Source organism: Barbus barbus (assembly GCF_936440315.1).
Source record: "Barbus barbus genome assembly, chromosome: 32".
Taxonomy (NCBI): Eukaryota; Metazoa; Chordata; class Actinopteri; order Cypriniformes; family Cyprinidae; genus Barbus; species Barbus barbus.
In genome coordinates, this window is record NC_136760.1 from 18,606,285 (window position 1) to 18,628,002 (window position 21,718).

The window sequence follows — 21,718 nt, forward strand, 5'->3', positions numbered from 1 at the left end:
TATTATCACAGAAAAATGTTATTTTCCAAAGAGTTGCAATTATGTGGATGGATTTAAATCAGTGTGAAAAAAACACAATACTGGGAAATTAAGCTTAATTTACCTATACTTAACTCCATCATGGGGTCCATATCATAGTAATATTACACACTGACACATTCATTTACAATGACGTCAGCTCACAGTAAGATTTCACATAATAAACAATTTTACAAAAGAAAACAACAAATGGTCCACTAATCTGAGACATTAGTGCACTAATACTCATCACTATTCCATTCAGCTGTGATTGCACACAAAAAACTCAGAAATAAATCTTGACGTGCATCACCAGACACTCTGGGCCAAAATCATCATCTGCCAATTCCAAAAAAGAATCGCTTTCCCATCTCACAATCGATATGGTGGTATTCACCGCTTAGGGCTAAACTGGCCTATGCATATTGAAGCATTTGAACTCTGTTCCTCAAGCACTAATGCATTATGCTCAGTCAATGAGCCTGGAAAACACTGATACAGAAAAGTGTAGCAGGTAGCTAAAGTAATGCTTTACGCTCGATATCCTTAGTACAAAATGGATACCGTGCAACCTTGCCGGAAAATGAGAGAAATTACAACAAAGGTCACACTGACAGTCTGTGGACTTCCTGTTTATTATTTATTGATAAAAAGGAAATTCATTATGGCATTGCAGATCGGTAGAATCAAGATGAACTGTACAACAAGCCAGTTGCTTAGATAATCCATTTGGAATCCTATAAGAGAACAAACCCCTGTGGTGTTCTATTTTGGTTCTCAATGTCAGTAAGGACTCAACGGTCCTTCAGTAGTGTAGAGTGGGGGAAAAAAAAACACGTTCACTCACTCTACCTCTGGCATAACCAAGGATGTGGAAGGATAAAATTTATTCTTGCTGTCACAATATCTCTGGAGAAAAAAGAACAGAAGCAGTACAACTGGGGTCTGACGTTTTCATGCAGTCATCAAACTCAAGAGAGAGCTGCTGACGCTCAGACCAGGGTCAAAACAGTTATGGCATTCCATGTTTCAGTTATGGCATTCGTAACACTTTTTTTTAAAGTGTCCTTGTTACACATTACATTTATTTACTATTATAATAACAATAAATTATGCATAATTGCATGCAAGTAACCCTAAGCCAAACCCTAATCCTATCCTTAACCATATAGTAAGTATATGTAGTTAATTAATATTGCTCAGTATTAAAATGTATAATTACACTGTAACAAGGACACTTTAAAATAAAGTCTAAACGTGATTTCTTAAGTATCTCTAAGTGTCAAGCCTCACGCTGGCAAAACACTGAGCATCATTTATCATGGAAATATTAGCTCAAAAGTAGAAGACTTGAGTCGGATGTCAAGAGAGAGTGTATCACTTTACTTAATGACACTGTAGAGAAAGCACTCATATTAAACAAAACCCTTTAATAACAAATTGCAAAACCACAGATTGAGGGCGCCAGTCAAACGTTATACATTTCCTTTCTTATTTATCAGTCTCTTCAAGAAATTAAATAAATCACAATCTCGCTGTACGTGTTATTGTTGGGCTCTGCAAGTAAGAAGTCATAGGAAATTGCATGACTTGAGTGTAAACGGTATCGCCAGAGGGAAGCTTGTGTTACTCTAGCCATTAATCCAGAATTTCTTGCGAATTGCTTGTGGTTGAACTACAAGCTTGAATGTGTCCATCATTTGTTTTGTCATATCATTTAATTAGCAACATCTGTTCTTCAAAACCACAACACCCACTGGCTAAACCTTGCTTCCAAAAGCTGTATTATCAGCTGTGCACTTACATTCCAGTCTGAAACGTCGAAGCAGCTGCCAATAATCAGGCAAATTTGAATCTTTAGGACCAGATAACACAAGATGAATGTAATGAGATTAAGAAAGATCTTAAAAGGATTGCAATATCATAGTTAAAAGAGGACTAACTGGCACATTTTGTAAGACACTCCTACTCATGTAAATGTACAGTATCTAGCCAAAATGTTCATTTCTACCATTCAAAAATGTGGAGTCAGTAAGATTTTACTACTAAACTGCTTGTGGAAACAGTCATTTATAAAAAAAAAAAATTGCAGCTCATCACAGATAAATAAGTAACTCCACAGGATGTGGATGGATTGTATTTCAATCTATTGAATGCAGTGGCAATAAATCAACAGTTCAGCCAAGTCACTGAGGTGATCTACCCTGAGACACAAAACTCTGATCGCTGTTGGCAAACCTACTAGGGTTTGCATAAACCTGAAATGATGCATTTAGAAGGACTCTTTGCACACTAGTTAATATTCAGCCTTGCAGCAGCTAAAGCATGAATGAATTAGCAGCTGAAAAAAGGAACATTACAGACCAAGAGAGATTTCCAATTAAGCTATTGGTGATACAACAGGAACAGCAAATTAGGCATTAGCCAAAATTAGGCATTAGCCATGAATCATCACATATGAGTAGAGAGCAAACACACTTCTCTTCCTATTTTAATAAAGCTGATGCATGCATTTGAATAAAAAGCATAAAATGCAAGCGGATTCAGAATGTGTCTAAAAAGCAAAAAAATGCAAGTTTACCCTTGTGTTGTTCCCTAAAATTCACCACAGGTTTTGAAAGATTCATAGCAAGATTTTAAAGAATGAAGCACAGCCAGGAAAGAGAGAATTCAATTGTAAAGAAGCACCTTCAGAACAAAAGTCAAGATGCGTATCTTCAAAATTATGGCAACTCAAGTAAATCTCCTAAAAATACAAAACACCATTTAAATTAAAATCTTAAAGGAGACAAACCCCATTTGAGCACAGAAAATCCCAAACATTTTTCTAACGGGACAATAAGAAATTCTTATGCCATGAACCCGACATTTGCTTCAGCATTTTCCTGTGTGTTCGCCCTAGGGTTCCTGTCACTCATCCGTCCCTTTGAGCTGGTTGGATCCTACGGCAGGGAGGGGTTATCAATGGCAAAATCGGGGTCACATGTGAAGGACACCGTAATGGCATATCGCGTACCCCAAGTGACCTTCTCCACATGATGGAGGTTCTCAGAACCGGATGAGAAGAATGACACCCGACCTGCAGGAGATGAAAGAAGATGGGCGATGAGAGAGAAACAGGAGAAAGGTTGAAGTGATATGCTGAAAAACATATGAACATAACCAAACATATGAATTAGGCTAACATCTGCCTAAAGTCAATCAACAATGTTCAGACTGTAAGGATACTTTTTTTTTTTTTTTTGCTCCTCATGATTGGCAGTTTAAAATGTAGTTTTAAGCTGTATGTGAAGTCCAATGTTTGTGTTTACAGTTGTATTTAATGGTGAAAAGTGTGCAGTAAATCTGAGTGCTGATGGAAAGTGGTTCCAAAGCATCTCAAAAAGTCAGTGCTGGGATAATTACTTAAATGTCCTAATTTTACTTGGTTGGACTGGTGATTTCATTTTAAGAAGCAAGGCCTTTGCTAAATTTGAAATTTATGTAAATTACCACCATTACATCTGCTTGGTACTGACCTTTGTAGACCATTCTTGATCATGAAAGTTGTACTGAATCTCATTAAATACTCATGTATTTTTTAAAAAAGCTGACTTTTAGAAGTGGAAATGCATGTGTAAAATTCTATGAATAAATGCTGTATGTTGGACTGCACTGCTGGTGGAATAACCATAATGCAACATAGATTCTTCAAGTTAGATGAAAGCTTGGGGAAATCCTGTGTGATGAAAACAAAAGGAAGGGATAACGCAATGTTAATGCAGAGAAAATGGCTAACAGAAATATGCTCTGTTATTTAGCATATGAGTATGATTTTGTAATGCACTAACCAACACAGCAGTGCCATAGGAGAAAATGAGTTTTCTCAATGTGTTGTTTATAAAAACAGGCTTATAGGGAAACTATAAAAGTATGGCTTACAAAGCTATTTTACATAATATTTATTATTTTTTTAAGCAGGGCATTAAGATAGTAATTTACACCTGCAAATTTGAATACTGTTTGCAATACCCCAAAATCCCCAGTTGAGCAACAAAGCAAAGTCTGTTCATTAATATGTCAGTGCTTAATGTGCTTGATATTATAATTGAAAACCATTCATTTATGCCCATGTTCAAATAATATCTAAGCAGGCAAGCAGGTCCATAACTAAGAGATAGAAAAGAAAATACAAGGATTTTTTAGTTCAATAAAAATAATAATTTATGATTATTATTATAATTTACATTTATGAAAAAAATTCTGAATGTTCTTTCTTGTGAATCAACATAAAGCCCAATTTGATTCTTTTTTAAATAGCATTTATTCTCTAAGAATTCTGTAAAAGTCTGTATAAACATCATTTTTGCCTTAATTGTTTTAAATGTATTTATTATTGAAAACATCTAATAATTTGATGATGGAATGACATTTTTTCATTAATTGTTACATTATGTAAATTACGTTCTGATTAGGGCTGGACGATATGGCCAAAATTTATACCACAATATATTTCTTAATTTCAGTCGATACAATATAATTCCGATATCGATATGAACTCTATTTTAAAAACTGCCAAGAATGGCCGCAACAGGTGTCTGTACCTACAAACTTGTGAAAAATTAATTTGCCAAGTCTACGAAACCTCCTATAAAACTATATTTAATAAAAAAAAAATACAAATACAAATCTTTTGTAACATTCTAAATGTCTTTATCAAATACTTTATCAAATTAAAGCATCCTTGCTAAATAAAAGTATTAATTTCTATCATTTCTTTCCAAAAAAAAAAAAAAAAAATTATACTGACTCCAAGGTTTTGAATGGAATAGTGTATAAATCTAACAAAAGCATTTTATTTCAGATAAATGCTGATCTTTGGGTGTTTCTAGTCAAAGAATCCTGAAAAACATGTACTCAACTGTTTTAAATATTGATCATCAGCAAATCAGCATATTAGAGTGATCTCTGAAGGATCATGTGACACCGAAGACTGGAGTAATGATGCTGAAAATTTAGCTTTGATTACAGGAATAAATGACATTTTAAAATATATTCAAACAGAAAACAGTTACTTTAAATAGTAAAAATATTTCTAAATTGTACTGTTTTTGCTGTACTTTGGATCAAATAAATGCAGGCTCAGTGAACAGATGAGAATTCTTAAAAAAAAAAAAAAAACCTTAAAACCTTACTGTTCAAAAAGCTTTTTAATGGTAGTGTAGGCTGATTGTTCTTATAGATTGAAACAAATGTGCTTCAGCCAGGATAAAGAGTATCAATAGTGCTCTGAGTTACTGCAGAAAAAAAAAATAATAATAAAATAAATTGAGCAGCAACTAAAGCATGTTGCTTGAGGCGGGCTTATTCTTCAAAATGACTGCAATCTCAAACGCCACAAATAAATCAATGTACGAGAAAACACTGGTAATGTATATCAAAATATCGGAAATGTGTTTAAAAGTCATATCACCGTTATTGAAAAAAATTATATCGCGATACATATTGATATTGAATTATTGTCCAGCCCTAGTTCTGATGGTATGATTATTGGGATATCAGCAGGAGGAAAAAACATTTTTTAAACTAGATATTTTCAGCAAAAACATTCCTCCATAAAATGTTAGATTTCACGGTGACCTATGCAGGTTAAAGCTGGAAGGAAGTTATTAAAAACCACATGCTGCCTCCACACTAATTAGCCAAGTCTAATTCTGTACACTTCAACTGAAGATGCATAAGGAGACATTTGCTAAACAGGATATTTATGCAAATTACCTCATTCTGGCCTCGTTGACCAATTCTGATTGTGAAAGCTCCATTGAATATCATTAAAATATTACAACGTTACTATGCGTTTGAGAAGAAGATACATTAGGATCAGTATGGATGTGCAAATAACATACTGCATCCCGTTGCTGGAGGAAAGTGTATAATACCATAAAATCTGCAAGATGAAAGAATGCCTAGGGACATCTGGAGTATTAGGCTGGGAAATGTTAAATCCTGATTACAGTGTTTGCATGGAAATTAGGAGAGGAATGATATCATGCAAAAGAGAAATTTGCTAAAAAAAAAACATCAGGTTCAATGCTTCAGAAATGTAACAAATTGACAAATTAGGCATGAACGGCTCAGAGAAGAGAACAGGGTTTGTCAGCATGTTGTCATGTAACTTGGTTCACTGCGAAACAATAAAACGGCAATTATTTCAGTTCCTAATGATATGATTTGATAGCGTTGTGTTTCCATGGAGAGGAGTTTAATCAGAAGTGAAAAGAATATTTAGAGTGGAAACTAAATTACAAGGGAACATTTCCCTTGTCAATAGAAAAAAAGCTGCATCTAGTCTGTGCTTATAAAACATGAAGATTGTGTATGTTTAGGCAGGCACATGCACAGATAAACAGAAGTGCCCTTTTGGACCTTTTTTTTATTTTGTATTTTAGTTTCATTTTGCCTATGACATGAATTTTCTTGACTGTGTGATCCAAGTTCTAATTCTGCAAGATTGCACAAGTTTTTTTTTTTTGACATCCCTTGTCACAGCTACCACAATTAACAACACATAAATGGAGCACCTTGCAAAGTAGCATCCACAGAATTTTTCATTTTTGGGTGAACTATGCCTTTCATAAATAAGTTAGTCTAGCCTTGGCATAAATTAGTGTTGTGCAAGGTTGAAAATGACACAAAAATGAATAAAAAGCCCCAAAATTCCCCCAAAAGTATTTTATTTATTTTTTTGCATATTTCAAGTGGGAGGAAAAAGGCCACTCATAGAAAAATTAATAGGAGAAAATGTTTCTCTCAATATAATGTAGGAAGTGAAGTCCTGTTTTTTTGACAGAGTTTGTTACTCTAGAACTTGCATATTAAAATTCTTTATTTAACATATGTTATTGAACCAATCATGACAGTTTTGAAGATTTTGGCCACCAAATGAACGCTTTAAAGAGGCTTACTATTGGGATAAATAAGTTTAAATGCAAAAAAAATACATAAGATAAATCCTTTAAATGCATGCCGTAAAGACATGCAGCTACAGGTATTTCACCACTTCAACTTCAAGGTCTTCTGCTTTTAAAAAGTGTCCTTATACCATATTTGCATATCAAACTGCACCGATTTCTTTTCATCTGCCATCACAGAAATGAACACAGCCGAAAATACAGGCTTTTGTTTTTCCACCTGAGAATAAAAAAACCGCACCTGTCACCTCCTTTAAACTTCTCAGATGGTTCCAACTGTATGAGGCTCTTGCTGGGCTAAGAACATGTTGCATCTCTGGGATCACAGCTGCATCTACTGATTTGAGAGTCACAGAGGATTCATCCAGCACCAGGCGTCAATTTTCCCAGTGTGACAAAACTAAAGTGCTTCCCCCCCACCCCCGATCTAATCTCCTAACATACCACGTCATCTTTCACACTCTTCTTACGTCTGTGCAGACCCCGTCCCTTTTCTCATCTCACCTCTGTCCTTCTCCTCTGTGTTTAGCACTGTATGTCTCAACAGGCCAATATCTCTCCTGCTCACATCCATCATCAGAGAGGGAGGTTGATTGTCAGTCTAGTTATAATTACAGCCTGTTCGACAGAGTTATCCATCAGACTAATAATTACCTCAGCGCAGATCAGGGCTCATCAGCCACACCTGATGGATAATCAACAATTTGACAGAGCTCACTGCTTCTGCCACCCAGTGAACAGGAACACGTTCCAGCTGCTACATCCAACACAATATACCCCAATTCATTTAAAACTGGAAGCAGACATTCAAAACTCATCACCCTAGCTGGAGACGGGCACGACGGGAGGGAGAAATCCAGAGCTGCAAACATTGGGGTCTGATGAATAATGCATTATGTGTATTTTAAGATGAGAAGTGGCACTGATGCAAAAAAAAAAAAGCCAAACAAAGTAACATAGCAAAAAAACACTACCTTTTAATTCCTTCATACATCCGATATATATATGCATATGTACGGATTATATATATATGGATCTTATTTATGGTTCGATAGATAATTATTTAGATCTACACGCATACGTGCAAAAGCATATTTTACAGGCAGACACCTGGCATCACCTGCTATCGCTCTTTAATGGGCTCAGAAAGCACTACGTGATCAAAAGTCACGCTACGTGGCAAAACACCCCTCGTCGTGTGGGCGAAGATTTTAAAAGAAAGGAGCCTGACAGTTTCTATCATCATTGTATGGGAGTGCACCTTAACAGAGTTGGAAAATAGCAGCCATTATCCTCTCAAAAGTGGCAGATCCTAATAAAAGGGAAAGGGAAAGGGAATACTCAGAATTTGTGCTCTGCATTTAACCCATCCAAGTGCACACACAGTAGTGAACATACACCCGGAGCAGTGGGCAGCCAATGCTGCGGTGCCCAAGGAGCAGTTGGGGGTTCGGTGCCTTGCTCAAGGGTCTCACCTCAGTCGTGGTATTGAGGGTGGAGAGAGTGTTGGTTATTCACTCCCCCCACCTACAATCCCTGCCGGACCTGAGACTCGAACCCTTGACCTTCAGGTTACAAATCCAACTCTCTATCCATTAGGCCACGACTGCCCTAAAGAGCTGAAAGGTAAATGAATTCACATGCACGAGCCAGCTTCTCCGTGCAGACCAAATAATCAGGCAGCTAATCATGGATCACGTCATCATGGGGACATTATCAAAATGCCAGGCTGAGAAAACAAAACAATTATCCCATGAAGCAGGTACGTAAAACAAGTCATAAAGAGCATTTGGAGTGTGGCTGTAATCGGTGCAATACGGGAGAGAGTCTTAACGAAATCCCATGTTACTGCATGGTGATATACAAATTAAAAAGTGATAATTAATGCTAATGCTTTCACACTTCAATGCAACCACTGAGCCACTTACATGATTCTTTAAATTGACTTGCGAAAGAACCTCAGTGGTGCCAATTACTAACGTGATAAAGTTTATACACTCTATCTGCAATGCATCTTCATGACAAATTAACTGGTTTTAATACTTATCCCGTGTGTCCTCCTACAGCAGGTACACCTCTTGATAATAAAGATGCACTTTTCCCTCCCAATAGAATTCAAAGCATGGGAACTTTAAACACGTTATACTTTTATCTTTCTACCTTTATTTTTCTACTTTTCTTACTCTATACAAATCAATCAATCAATCACTCATTCTATTTTGCACATTATTTTCTGCATTGGGCACAGTTACCAGGAAGACCATGACTGATCTTAATTTAAGCAGACATAACGGCGTGTCTTGCAAGAGGTCATTTGAATACTTGGGAGCATAGAAATGAATAAAACTGCCAGTAGGCATTACGTATGAATCCAACAAGAAGTTTTTAACATTTAATAATTTTTGTACAAATTTTAATAAAAAATACAGTAATTTTTTGGAAAAATTACTAGAATTTAAATCTGTTTTCTATTTTTTTTTTTTTTTTTTAAATATCTGTTTTCAATCTACAGTATATGCCGATTTGGTGCTCAATTAACACTTCTTATCATCAATGTTGCAAAGAGCTGTGCTGCTTACTATTATTGTTGAAAGTTTTTTTTTAAGGATTCTTTGACTCATAATAGAAAGTTCAAAATAGCAGCAATTATTTGAAATATAATTTTTGTTTGTAAAAATGTTAAAAGATGTCATCTAATAAGTACAAATAATTATTTTACAAAGATGTTAAAAAACTAACATTTAATCATGGCGATAATTTACCATTGCCAATTTACCATGCTGATTAATTAGCATATCATTTAATTAATCACATTAATTAGTTTTGTTTTTTTAAACCTTATCGTGCTTGAACACACTGCATTACTTTCATGTTTTTTTAATAAACCCAGATTATGTGCGTGGTATTGTTTGTCCTGTATTTACCAGCACGTGGCTCCACCGTCCTGTTGCTACTGGGGTCCATGAAGACAAACCGTCCGCCACCGAACTCCAAACCATAATCAGACAAGTAGAGCAAAGACGTGTAGTCAAAGGATCCATAAGTCTCCTGTTAGAAAAATATGCACATTTAAAAAAAAAAAAAAAAAATACGAACATTTCTTTTCCTTAAACTTCAAACAAATCTCAGCATGAGCCTAAAGCACTAATTAGGAGGTTTTAATAATGAATCTTACTTAGTGGAATTTCAATTTTGTACTCGAGGGGAACAGGGTGAACAAAACTAATCATGATCTCCTGATGTGTTAAGAACTAACAAATTAAGCTAATCTTTGACTGACAGTTTCATTGTTCATCAGTTTATTTAGAACTGATGCAGTTTTTGTAATGTAGAAAATCTCCACAAAAACCCTAAAGCAAAGCCTAAGATTTCCTGGCTTAACGAAAAACAGTGGTAGAATTTAACAGCGTCCCTGGGACTTTAAACTCTGCTCTGCTTTATGAGGGGAATCTCTTTAGTGATCCCAAACCATACAGGCGTCACTACTCAGCATGTCGGATCACACTTTTAACTACTTTAATGAAATCTAGAGTTTAAGACTGGCAGTCTTCTGGCGGCCGCCTCTTATTTCCAGTGGTTTTTCAGAGACGGATTAATGAAGAATATTCCACACACCTACCGCAGAGGGAGCACCTTCAGCAATTGAGACGCTTATTTGTTTTTATTACTCTACAAATGCCAAAATATCATCCCACATCCCATAAGGACAAACCTGACCGGCACAGCACATTATCACTATGGCGTAATGCATTTCTGTCTAAACACGAACTGATTCAAGTGAACTGTAAACTGTATAAGCAAATGACGCAATGCAGATAATTACATTTGCAGCTACAAACTACAATGACCTTTGGATAATCTGTTTATCTGTTTGCCTCTCATGCAACATGAAGAAATTCAAAACACAAAAGCAATTAATCTTCAATGTAAGCAGTTTACTCCGCTGATGTGTTACAGCCACGCATGTAAGCCTTGCCTGCAAAGTGAAATGATCATCCTGATTCACCCACATTCATAAATGCACAACCTACTCTGAGATCAAAGCTGCATTTCTAAAACCAGACATGAATTAACTTTAGATTTTAGATCCCCTTAAGACCTCATTTCAACAGCTCAAAAGTGAAGTAGGAACATTACGCTTTGTTTCAAAAATAAATCGTGTCTTTTAAAGGCAATGTTGTTGTGCTAAAAGCGATTTTAGGCCTGGCCAAATAAAGAGTTCAGGACCTAACTGTGCTGCACCAAACATCACTGTTTTGGATGCAAGCATTTCCATCTCTAATGCATGAGAAATTCAGAGAATATGGGCCATATGGGCCAGTGGCATACTGCAAGTCTTGTGACCCTCCTGGGGCTCGTTATGCATGAATATTTATAATAGTATTTGATTAAGACAGACAGTTGTGTTATTTTGGGCAATTTAGCCAGATCTTAAATAATTATTTTTATTTTTTCAATCTGGTGCTGAAATATTTTTTGTTAATGTAACAAGTCAGTGTAAATGTCACATAAATCGCCATTCATCTGCGCCAACCAATATATCAACATTCAAGCATGTGATTCATTGTTTCCGGTGATGCATAAATCCTGCATAAACGTATTTATGCCATATCTGTGTGGCAAAAAAACCCAGTGTACATACCAAGTATATTGGCCACTTTAAAATCAAATTCAAGCATTTTATACTGTAACTGGCTCATGATGCCGTGCACCACTGGGCTATGGGGATCTCTTATTGAGGCCGAGTACCAATTAATTTTATATCTATAATAATTAGCTGATGTGTGGTTACATCATGAATGTAATATTAATCTAGTTCCATTATTCATATCTAAATCCCTTTGTGTTTGCTTTAAAGATTAGCTTTTCTAGACAAGTATTTAAAGTTCTGTTTTATTTCAAGTCAATGAACTAATTTGATGTGAAACATTATTTATAAATGTCAGTTTTGCAATAATATGGTCCATTAAAGCTAGTTCAAAACATCTGGGCCCTTGTGCGTGGAGATATTTTTGGTCAATGTTCCGAGGGAACCAATGTGATTGGCAGTTTCAGAACACTGGTCATAGAGTAAACATTATAACATTCCTGTGATATGAGCTAAAAGTTAGATGCTAAAGTGTTCTTGGATGTGCGTGTTACCTTATCGATATGTGGGTGCCAGTACTCATCATGAGTGGTTTTGGCAGAGGTGCTGTTGATGCGAGAGAAGAAGGTGGGCTTGGTGAGGTACATCTGTTTGGAATCCAGACCAAACGTCTCTGCTATTGCCTTTTGAATTCGGCTACGGACATCCCTGGTTTAAAACAGTGCACATAAAATGTCTTTATATAGTAGACGTTTGCTTGTGGTACTTTTATTCTTCCATATCCATAATAGGTATTATAAAACCACAGATTTTCAACTAGTTGGTGAGCTGCCACAAAGACCAGCTGACTAATCGTTAAGGAAGCCCTGAATAATTAAGACTGCATCATGTAAACCCGACACATTCTTGTGTTCAAAACAGTAGAACTATTTTTAACTTGACACATTATCTTAAAAATGCAACGCTCATGGTGTAAAAAAGAAAAAAAAAAAAAGCATGATCCACAACAAAAATGGCACAGCTAAATGGAACATTAAGAAAAAAAAAAAAAAAAAAAAAAAAAAAAAAAAATAGCATGATCCACAACAAAAATGACCAAAGATGTCTGTCTAAATACGTATACCTAAAGTGGCACAGCTAAATGGAACATTAAGATAAAGTTCCACCACTACAAATATTAAAGGAATAGTTCACCCATAATTAAAAACATTGTTTTTTTATTTTAATTGATATATATATATATATAAAATAAAATGTTGAACATTCAATATTTGAGAATGGAATGATTTTTAGTTACTTCAACACATTTCTACATCACTCACCTGTACAGTTCAAAATCTTCTTCTGTAAAAACATCCCTTATCTCATTCTTAAAATATCTGGATATAAAAAAGAAAAAACAGATGGGTTCACTTCAGATAACCTTAACCGATATCAAACACACCAACCTAAACATTTGTAGGATGGCAGCCATCTAATAACTGAATTGCTGCTGCCATATCAAAAAACAGGCAGCAATAGATTCACACACAGAAGACCAAAGTGTCACGGCAAGCATGCCAACACATGCCAGCTGTACATGTTAACTTGCCAGCACAGTACCAGCCTGTGTGTGGGCACCTAGGTGTAAACCACATATAAAGACATGGGGAAAAACTCCATGTGTAAACGATGAAGACATGATCTTTAGCAGCTGAAGCTAGAAAGTCATTCCATCATTGCTGCCATTGATTTCTGCTCTGCTCCTCAGGCCCAAGGGTATACTTTGTTGTGCATATCAAACACACCTCGAGAAGTCTGATAGAGCTGTGATTCGAATAGATCAAGCTATTGCTGAAGTTCAATTGGAGATGACTTCCTGTTAGACTCTGTATGAAGCCACACAGCATACTCACCTATAGATATTCACAAACTGCATCCCCATCGACAACGCCCCAGAGTGAAGATCCAGGATGGAGGCCTATACACAACAAAAAGGAATAAAGACAATTTCAAAGAAGAAACGTCAATATTTGGCAAAAAGCAATGCTTTCCCTAGTGTTGTTATTCGTGCTCCATCATAAGGTCAACAGATGGACTCCTCTCAGTCCTGGTATTGCCTGCTCTCTGTCTTCGCACACTTCATAAATCATCATCATGGGGCTGATATCCTCTTAAAAACTCAGCAGGAACCTCTGTTACACCCTCTTTAATTAAATTAAGCGTTGCCATCACAAGAATAAATTACATTTTATGATATATATTAAAACAGTTATTTTATTACCAGTAGTGGTGAGCATAAGAGATTTTATTCAAAAACATTTTTAAAAATTTGTACCAACCCAAAACATTTTGAACGGTAATGTACATGAATTTCAAAATATCTTATTTGGTATTTTGCTTTCCGGTTTAATGACAAATGCATTCAAGCTAACATGGATATTTTATGATTATGTTATCCAATCTGGTTTGGGACTGCTCCAAAGAACATCTTTTTGCACAAGAATATTAAAAGATCACAAACTTGCTTAAATTATCCTTTAGGAACATTTTAAATATAAAGGATATTATAAAAATGGTACCTCTTAAAAAAAAAATTATAATAAATAAGTTTCAACAAGTTCAGCGCCACTCGAAGCCACTATACCAGTGCTTCTCAAAGTCCGGACTCCGGTCCGGATCCGGACCCGGAGGGAATTCAATCCGGACCCGCTTCTATTTCATATTTCAAGAACACTAACTATATTTCCTACTTTGATAAAAGCACGTTAAACTTGTAAATCATTTGTTTATTTATTCTTATTTTTTCATGTCTTTTGGAGAAGGTCCGAAATTGCAGGCGAGATATTGAAACTTTTCCTTCATGACATTTGTTGTCATCATGACATCCAGTGAGCGTATGACGTTTGACTAGTGATGTTACGTTCGTGAACGAATCGTTCTTTTTGAACAAATCTTTTAGGTGAACGAATCATTCTCGTTCACGTAATCCATTGACTCATATTTCTCGTTCACTGAAATTCCTCCCTCCACCGCAGCGCGCCGCTATTGCGCGCATGCGTAGCTCTGGACCGTTTCATCTGTCAAAGAATGACTAAACCTCGAGCCAATAGCCTTCGAGTATGATACGAGGACGGAGCATGTGATTTGTTGAATCTAGTTAACGAATACGCCCTTCATTGAGTTGCTTTGAGTTTGAAAGAGTCAAATGAACTGTTACATACATACATCTCGTCTCATTATTACGTTCGTCGTTCGAACAACTGGTTCTTTGTTTTATTTTTTTATATTATTGTTTTATTTTTTATTTTTATTTTTTATTTATCATTTTGTTTTATTTATTTATATTATTGTTGTTTTATGTTTGAACAGTTACATACTTTTAAATAAAAAAAATATTTCATTATGTTAGTCATGTCATGCACTTTTGTTTGTTTAAAAACTGTGAAACATAAAAAAATATGGCAGTATTGATTATTTGCGTCACGTCATCCCATCTCATTTGCGTCACGTGACTCACGTCAGCAAATAGCATTTCAGCTCGGGTTTAGAAGGGGCATGTAATTGGTTGGATCGAACGAACGAATATAATAGCATCATTGACCGAGATGGCTCTGGTTTGAGTCTGAACGAGAGAGAGATCTCCCGTTCGTGAACGAATTGAACGAACTGGTAGCTATACCCAGTTCGTTGACCGGGTAGGTCGGCCATTCTGTCAATCTAGTTCATCAATCAGCAGAAAGCGGATGCAAAGCACAGGTATCCGTACTGTGCACGCTTGTTTATATTCATATTTTACATACAGAATAACTCCTCGTTTAACATAATCTCAGATTTGAACGTGTAAATCTCTGCCTAAACAATTAAATGTTAACTAGCCTAGTATGCAAACAAATAAAAAAACACTTGTGCTTTGGTCATCCGAAAAGAGTGTAATTTAAAAGATAAAAAGAGTAATGACTTTGATCACTTATTTAGACTTATTTTATTCATTTAATGAGAAGGGCACACTTTTTAATGAAGCCAAATCGGTTTTTATTTTGTAACAAGTAAATACGTTAGTTGAACAACACATTTTGCCGCACATGCTGACGTATTTGTGTAATATGGAAAAATGGTCACTGAACGAATTAGTGAACGAATCTGAACGAATCATTTTGGTGAACGAACGAAAAATGAACGAGTCTCTGGAAAGAATCAAAATTTCCACCACTACGTTTGACGTAATCGGGCGACATTTCACCGCTAATATTTTAATTTTTTTGTTTTGTTTTGCTATCACTTATATTATGGCAATTTGTCTTATAGCAGTGCCCAGTGTATACATTTATTTGTGGCGGCTTGTCACAATATCAAAACTGACAGCTACAAATAGATTTTCCAAAAGGCTTATACTTCGTTTGAATAAACTGAGCACTGCGCGTTTCAAAAATAAAATGCTGCGCGGGTGTTTTTATATGAATGTATCTTTTAAAAGAACCGTCCGTTTTCTTCAGAAAAGCTTTGATGTCAATTTTCATTTGGTCTTTCCTGTAATGGCTGATAAAGTAGCGCTTATTTGATTACAGTCGTTACCGGGGAAACAGCTTTATATCACGCTCCAACAGCGCCTCCTGCTGGCAGAGAATCAACTTGTATTTGCTAGTCTGCGGGAAACACTGGTGTCTGTCAGCAAACATAAACAAAAAAGCATGCTTCAGAACTGTTTTGAGAAGGTGCTTAAGTTTTGAGCCATGTATTATTACTATGAATTAGGCTACTACTACTACTATTACTATCTTGTGCCCTGCAATAACCATTTACGCAAACTCTCTTTTGATATAAAAGGAAAAAAAAAGAGAAAATCGGCCCAAAAAAATCAGCATCATATCGGCCATAGGCTGCCCTGATTTTTAAATATCGGCATTGGCCAGAGAAAAAACATTATAGGTCGACTTCTACTGCTGACACTTAAATTAATTGTTTTGCCACTTTTGCACTTGTTATTAAAGTATTTTGAATGCAAAGGGAACGTTTTTTTTTAAATGAGTGTTTATTTGTTATATGTTATGTATGTTTATTAAAAACACGTTTTGTAATAACCAATTGTTCCGGACCTTTGACACTGATGAAAATTCAGATTTGGACCTTTGAATGTAGACTTTGAGAGCCCCTGCACTATACCATCATCTACAAATGTAAAATTGTTTTATTTTACAATGTGGTTTAGGTCTCAGCACCACGTGTACTTTTCATCAATGATCTTTTTCAGTATTTTCCCATTAAGCAGCAGAGTGATGAACTGGTAAGCTGAGCTTAATCCGATACTAATGCAAAATGCAATTTCAACAACTACTGGGAACGTCATATGTTGTTCCCATCAAACACAGGACAGTTGCTTCCAGAATTTACCACAGACCATATGTGAATTTTCTCAAACACACTCTTAATGAGAGCGTTTTCCTGTGGAAACTCAATCATACCAAACAATATGGTGCCATCTAGACACATAATGGAAAATAAGTTGGCTTTTGAATTCCAGCTGAAGTCAAAACCATAGTGGGTACTGCCCTCTTGTGTTCTTAAGCAGCTGCTTCCATGATAGACTAATATGACATTATTTTTTAAACACATTTGAACTGAAAAGTGCTTACTCACACCACCATCTGAGCCAGCAAGTGATAAGCCCCGCTCAGCTAACCTGTGAAATAAGAGGAGAACATGTACACTACCATTCCAAAATTTAGGGACAGTAAAATGACAGCATGGATGTATTAAATTGATAAAAAATATAAATATTAACAAATATAAACAAAAATATCAACAGTATTAGACATAGTAGACATATTATAATGTCACAAAATATTTTAAATAAATTCTGTTATTTAGACATTTCTATTCATCAAAGAATCTTGAAACAAAATCTCTCTCTCTATATATATAAATATAAAACTAAAATATATAAGAGTGAAGAGTAATAAATGTAAGAGTAATACAATTAAATAAAAAATATTTACACAATATTTTGAAACATTATTGAAACAACATATTGAAACAAAAATATTTTTACATTTCTCTCAGAAATTGCTAGTAAATGTCAATTATTAAAAATGAATTTAAATAAATGGCAAGTAACACATTGAATTAAATGTGGAATTCTGAAGTAAAATAATGAAGCAAATAATATTTTCTTGTATAACATACTCCAATAAACTGTTTTATTCGCAACACAACATGTGTGAATACTGCGTATATTTTATAAAAATAGCAGCACTAATATATATACATAACAAAAACTTTGATATAAAAAAAAACTTTTATTTTCACAATTAATTGTTTGACAGCACTAATATATAGTGCAATTCTGAGAAACACCGACACTGAGAAACACTAGCTTTGCCACCAAAGGAATAAATATATTTTAAAATAACTAATTGGAAAAGGAAACCAGTTATTTTAAATTGTAATAATATTTCACAGTATTACTGTTTTATTGTATTTTTAATAAAAATAAATGCAGCCTTGGTGAGCATAGGAGGAGACTTCATACCGACCCCAAACTTTTTCACCAGCAGCAAATATATCAAGATGTTTGTCAGTGTGCATGTTTACCTTCTAAGCTTCTGCGCCTCCTCCAAAGTCACAACACTGTCTGAAATGGCTCTGCCGCATTTTGTTGGGGTGCAACCTGAGGACAGAATGCATTACATTTACTGCACAATCCATCTGTATAGTATGTTCATATCATCCATCTGTAAATCATACTGATAGTATTTAAAAAAATAGTAAATTATGTCCATAGTACTACTGCCTTATCTGTATATTCTGTACATATGTAACATATTGTAGGCACTGTATATCCTGTACCTCTGCTTATTGCACTTCTGGTTAGATGCTAACTGCATTTCGTTGCCCTGTGCCTTACATGTGCAATGACAATAAAGTTGAATCTAATCTAATTAGCCTTTCATATTGATTCATTCATTAATGACAGCAATTAAAGTAACTGGCTCTATGCCCCTGCCAAATTCTCTCTTCAAACTGCATATTCAATGACACACTTAGTAACGCAGCCTGCATTGCAAAATATACTGCATGACGACTCTGGAGTTTGTTCCAGCATCCTCTCAAAGAGGAGGTGCTGTCAGTCAGGCAATATTCACAGTGGGGTGTACAACAAAGCTGTACATCCAATCATATTCCACAGTATATAGCATTCTGGCCCAGACTCATATGCCACTTGCTAGAATCCAGTAGGAATTCTTGGAGGAATTTGAAAGAACAAATACAGCTACAGTTAGCTTCAGGACAATATATATTATCTCTCTTTCCATTCTCTTTCCTAAAGCTTATTTACGCCTGTTGTAAAGAGAGTAGGATGAACTGGAGCCAAGGGAGAGCTTGTTAATCCCAGCGCTTGCTTTGTTTGTGGTGCCTACAGCTTTTTGAAGCTGGTGTGAGGTTCTGTAATGAACCCTATGTGGGAGGCTTCAGACTGTCAATCACAGATCTGGTCTCCCACCAATTATCTAAATTCATGATTTAGACCGATGGAATGCACAGGTGTTGACTTTGTTCAACTAAAGCTTTCTACTCTTGGAAGTTGTTTGGAAAGGGGTTTCCTCTGATACAACAATGTATTTTAGTTCAAAGGTTGCCCCAGTTGCATTGCAGAGTTTTTGGAACAAAGATACAAATAGCAAAATTATAGCTGGGTGCATCTTAACCACACACTCACACTCAAAAAATTTTTCTCTAGCTTGCTTAATAATCTGGCATTATGCACTACGAATTTACAAAATTACCTGTTCTTCATTTAAAGGAGAATGTAGTTTACAGCAATACCAAGTAAAATATTTTCACAAACTTCTGGCAATAATTGTGCTTAAGAGGAAAAATCTTAATTTATATTTGATAAAATAATACATGCATTATTACATATTTTTTTCTATAAAATTAACAAGCAATACAAGGAAATGCTCTTTAAATGTCACTGTTAAAATCTATAAAATACTTGCAAGATGTCAAAATAATTGTAATAAAATACAGATTAAGAAAGAAACTGATAATAATATGCAAAAGAGAAAAACAAATGCACAAAACATTGATTACACTTTGATAAGCAAATTTTATAAATAAAATCATGATTGTAGGTACATGTATTATACATCCCATCTATGTAAATCAATTGGCAACATCTATGCTCAAAAATAAAAAGTTGCATTTACATTTAACTTAATTATATATACATATATATATATATATATATAGTTAGGACACCCTACTGTCCTATTGTCCACTTTTAGCAGAAATTACATGAAGTACTCATTTACTGTATGAATTTATCAGTCTCTCACATCATTCTTGGAGGAATTTTGGCCCACTCTTTTTTACAACATTGCTCCAGTTTATTGAGGTTCATGGGCATTTGTTTATGCACAGCTCTCACCACAAAATTTCAGTCAGGATGAGCTCTGGACTTTGGCTGTTGCAACACCTTGATTCTTTTCTTTTTAGCCATTCTGTTGTAAATCTGCTGGTGTTCTTGGGATTACTGTCCTGTTGCATCAGCCAATTTTGGCCCAACTTTAGCTGTCAGACGGATGTCCTCACATTTGACTCTAGAATACTTTGATATACAGAAGAGTTCATGGTAGACTCAATGACTGTGAGGTGCCCAGGTCCTGCGGCTACAAAACAAGCCCAAAATCCTCAGCCCTCCTCCAGCATGTTTGACTTCTGGCATGAGGTGTTTGTGCGGATATCCTCTTTAGGTTTTCACAAAACATAGTATTGTGCATTATGGCCAAACATCTCCACTTTGGTCTCATCTGTTAAAAGGATATTGTTCTAGAAGTGTTAGGGTTTAAACGGATGCAACTTTGCAAACCTAAACCATGCTGCCATGTTTTTTTTTGTTGTTGTTTGTTTTGTTTTGTTTTTTTAGAAAAGAGGCCTTCTTCTGGCAAACCTTCCAAATGCCATACTTGTCCCATATTGGCTTTATTTTTGTTAAGTAAATAATGACACGGTGCAATATGTCATGTGTTGTTGTTCATCTGAGGTTTTCTTATTGTATCCTGATACAGAAAACCATGGAATTCAATGGGGTGTTCTAACTTTTTAACATGACTATATATTAGATAGATAGATAGATAGATAGATAGATAGATAGATAGATAGATAGATAGATAGATAGATAGATAGATACTATACAAATTATTTATTGCATTTATTGCAAGTAACAAGCAACACGGTTAATTCATTTTAAATGCCACCTTCAAAAACCTTAACTATACTTGCAAGGTAGCAAAATACCAATTACGTTCAATATGCAAATATTACAAAAACATTGTTAAAAGGTCTATCGGTTTAAATCAACATACAGTTTTGAAAAATCCCAATAACATTTCTAAATAAACAAGAAAAAAAAAGAAAAGCAAACCAAGCACAATACTGTAATTTCCAATAAATACTGCAGTATTGAGTGAGTGGATGAATAACCTCCTGCATACCTGGGAAGAGCTTGTACTTCTTGTAGTCTTCAGAGCACTCGACTGTGAACACTCTAGGCTGAGTGAGGATCTCGCTTCTTGAAGCCAGTGTGTGTGTCAAGTCATCAGTCCATGTGAAATACACCCAGCTCACTAGTCCAGTGACTCCTGTCAGCAGCAACAGCGTGATCACGTGACCTCTCCAAGAGGAGGCCTGTCTCTGCGCATTTCCCCTGAAGGAACACACACCATATGAATACAGAACACAGGTGCGATGGACTGTCAGGTGTGCATTGCTTAGTTTCATCCATTCATTTGACTGCCAGATTGCACAACGAAGTGAAAAAGTAAAATATACATTTATTCTGACATCGTGTGGGGAGTATCTTGCATGTAAACAAGGATCTGAAGCAGCATCACTCATTAATTGCAGCAATGCAAAGTCAATGTGGGTTCATAAAGTTTCAGAAATTAAAAATCATTAACTTACCTCTTAATTTTCTTTTCAATGGCGCTACTTTCTGGGTTTTTACTGATTCCTCGTCGCTGTGCAGTCATGTTTATTAAATGTACCTGTCTGCGTGCATCGACATAACACGTGTATAGTTTCGTTTCATTCAGTGTTTGTCCACTGCACTGCCATATACAAGTCCAGTGTGAAAGCGTCGGCAAGAACGTTGTGTCAAAAGCTGGACATTTCGTGTCAAAAT

The 21,718-nt window shown here is 35.5% G+C and overlaps 1 protein-coding gene across 3 annotated transcripts; it reads right to left on the reverse strand.

Moving 5' to 3' along the window:
* Positions 1–1,380: 1,380 nt before the first annotated feature.
* Positions 1,381–21,666, reverse strand: LOC306852390 (2-oxoglutarate and iron-dependent oxygenase domain-containing protein 3-like). 3 transcript variants are annotated; one of them, XM_079389150.1, is made up of 9 exons: positions 21,499–21,666; positions 21,030–21,241; positions 18,127–18,202; positions 17,173–17,215; positions 13,452–13,516; positions 12,879–12,935; positions 12,111–12,264; positions 9,893–10,016; positions 1,381–3,097 (listed from the first exon to the last, which is right to left on the reverse strand). In XM_079389150.1, exons 1-9 carry the CDS (start codon positions 21,564–21,566, stop codon positions 2,961–2,963), a joined length of 936 nt encoding a protein of 311 aa, XP_079245276.1. In that variant the 5' UTR covers positions 21,567–21,666; the 3' UTR covers positions 1,381–2,960. The 3 variants fall into 3 exon arrangements, with proteins under 3 accessions (XP_079245276.1, XP_079245277.1, XP_079245278.1); XM_079389152.1 differs by lacking the exon at positions 1,381–3,097 and adding an exon at positions 3,263–3,736; XM_079389151.1 differs by lacking the exon at positions 12,879–12,935.
* Between the last annotated feature and the right edge of the window lie 52 nt (positions 21,667–21,718).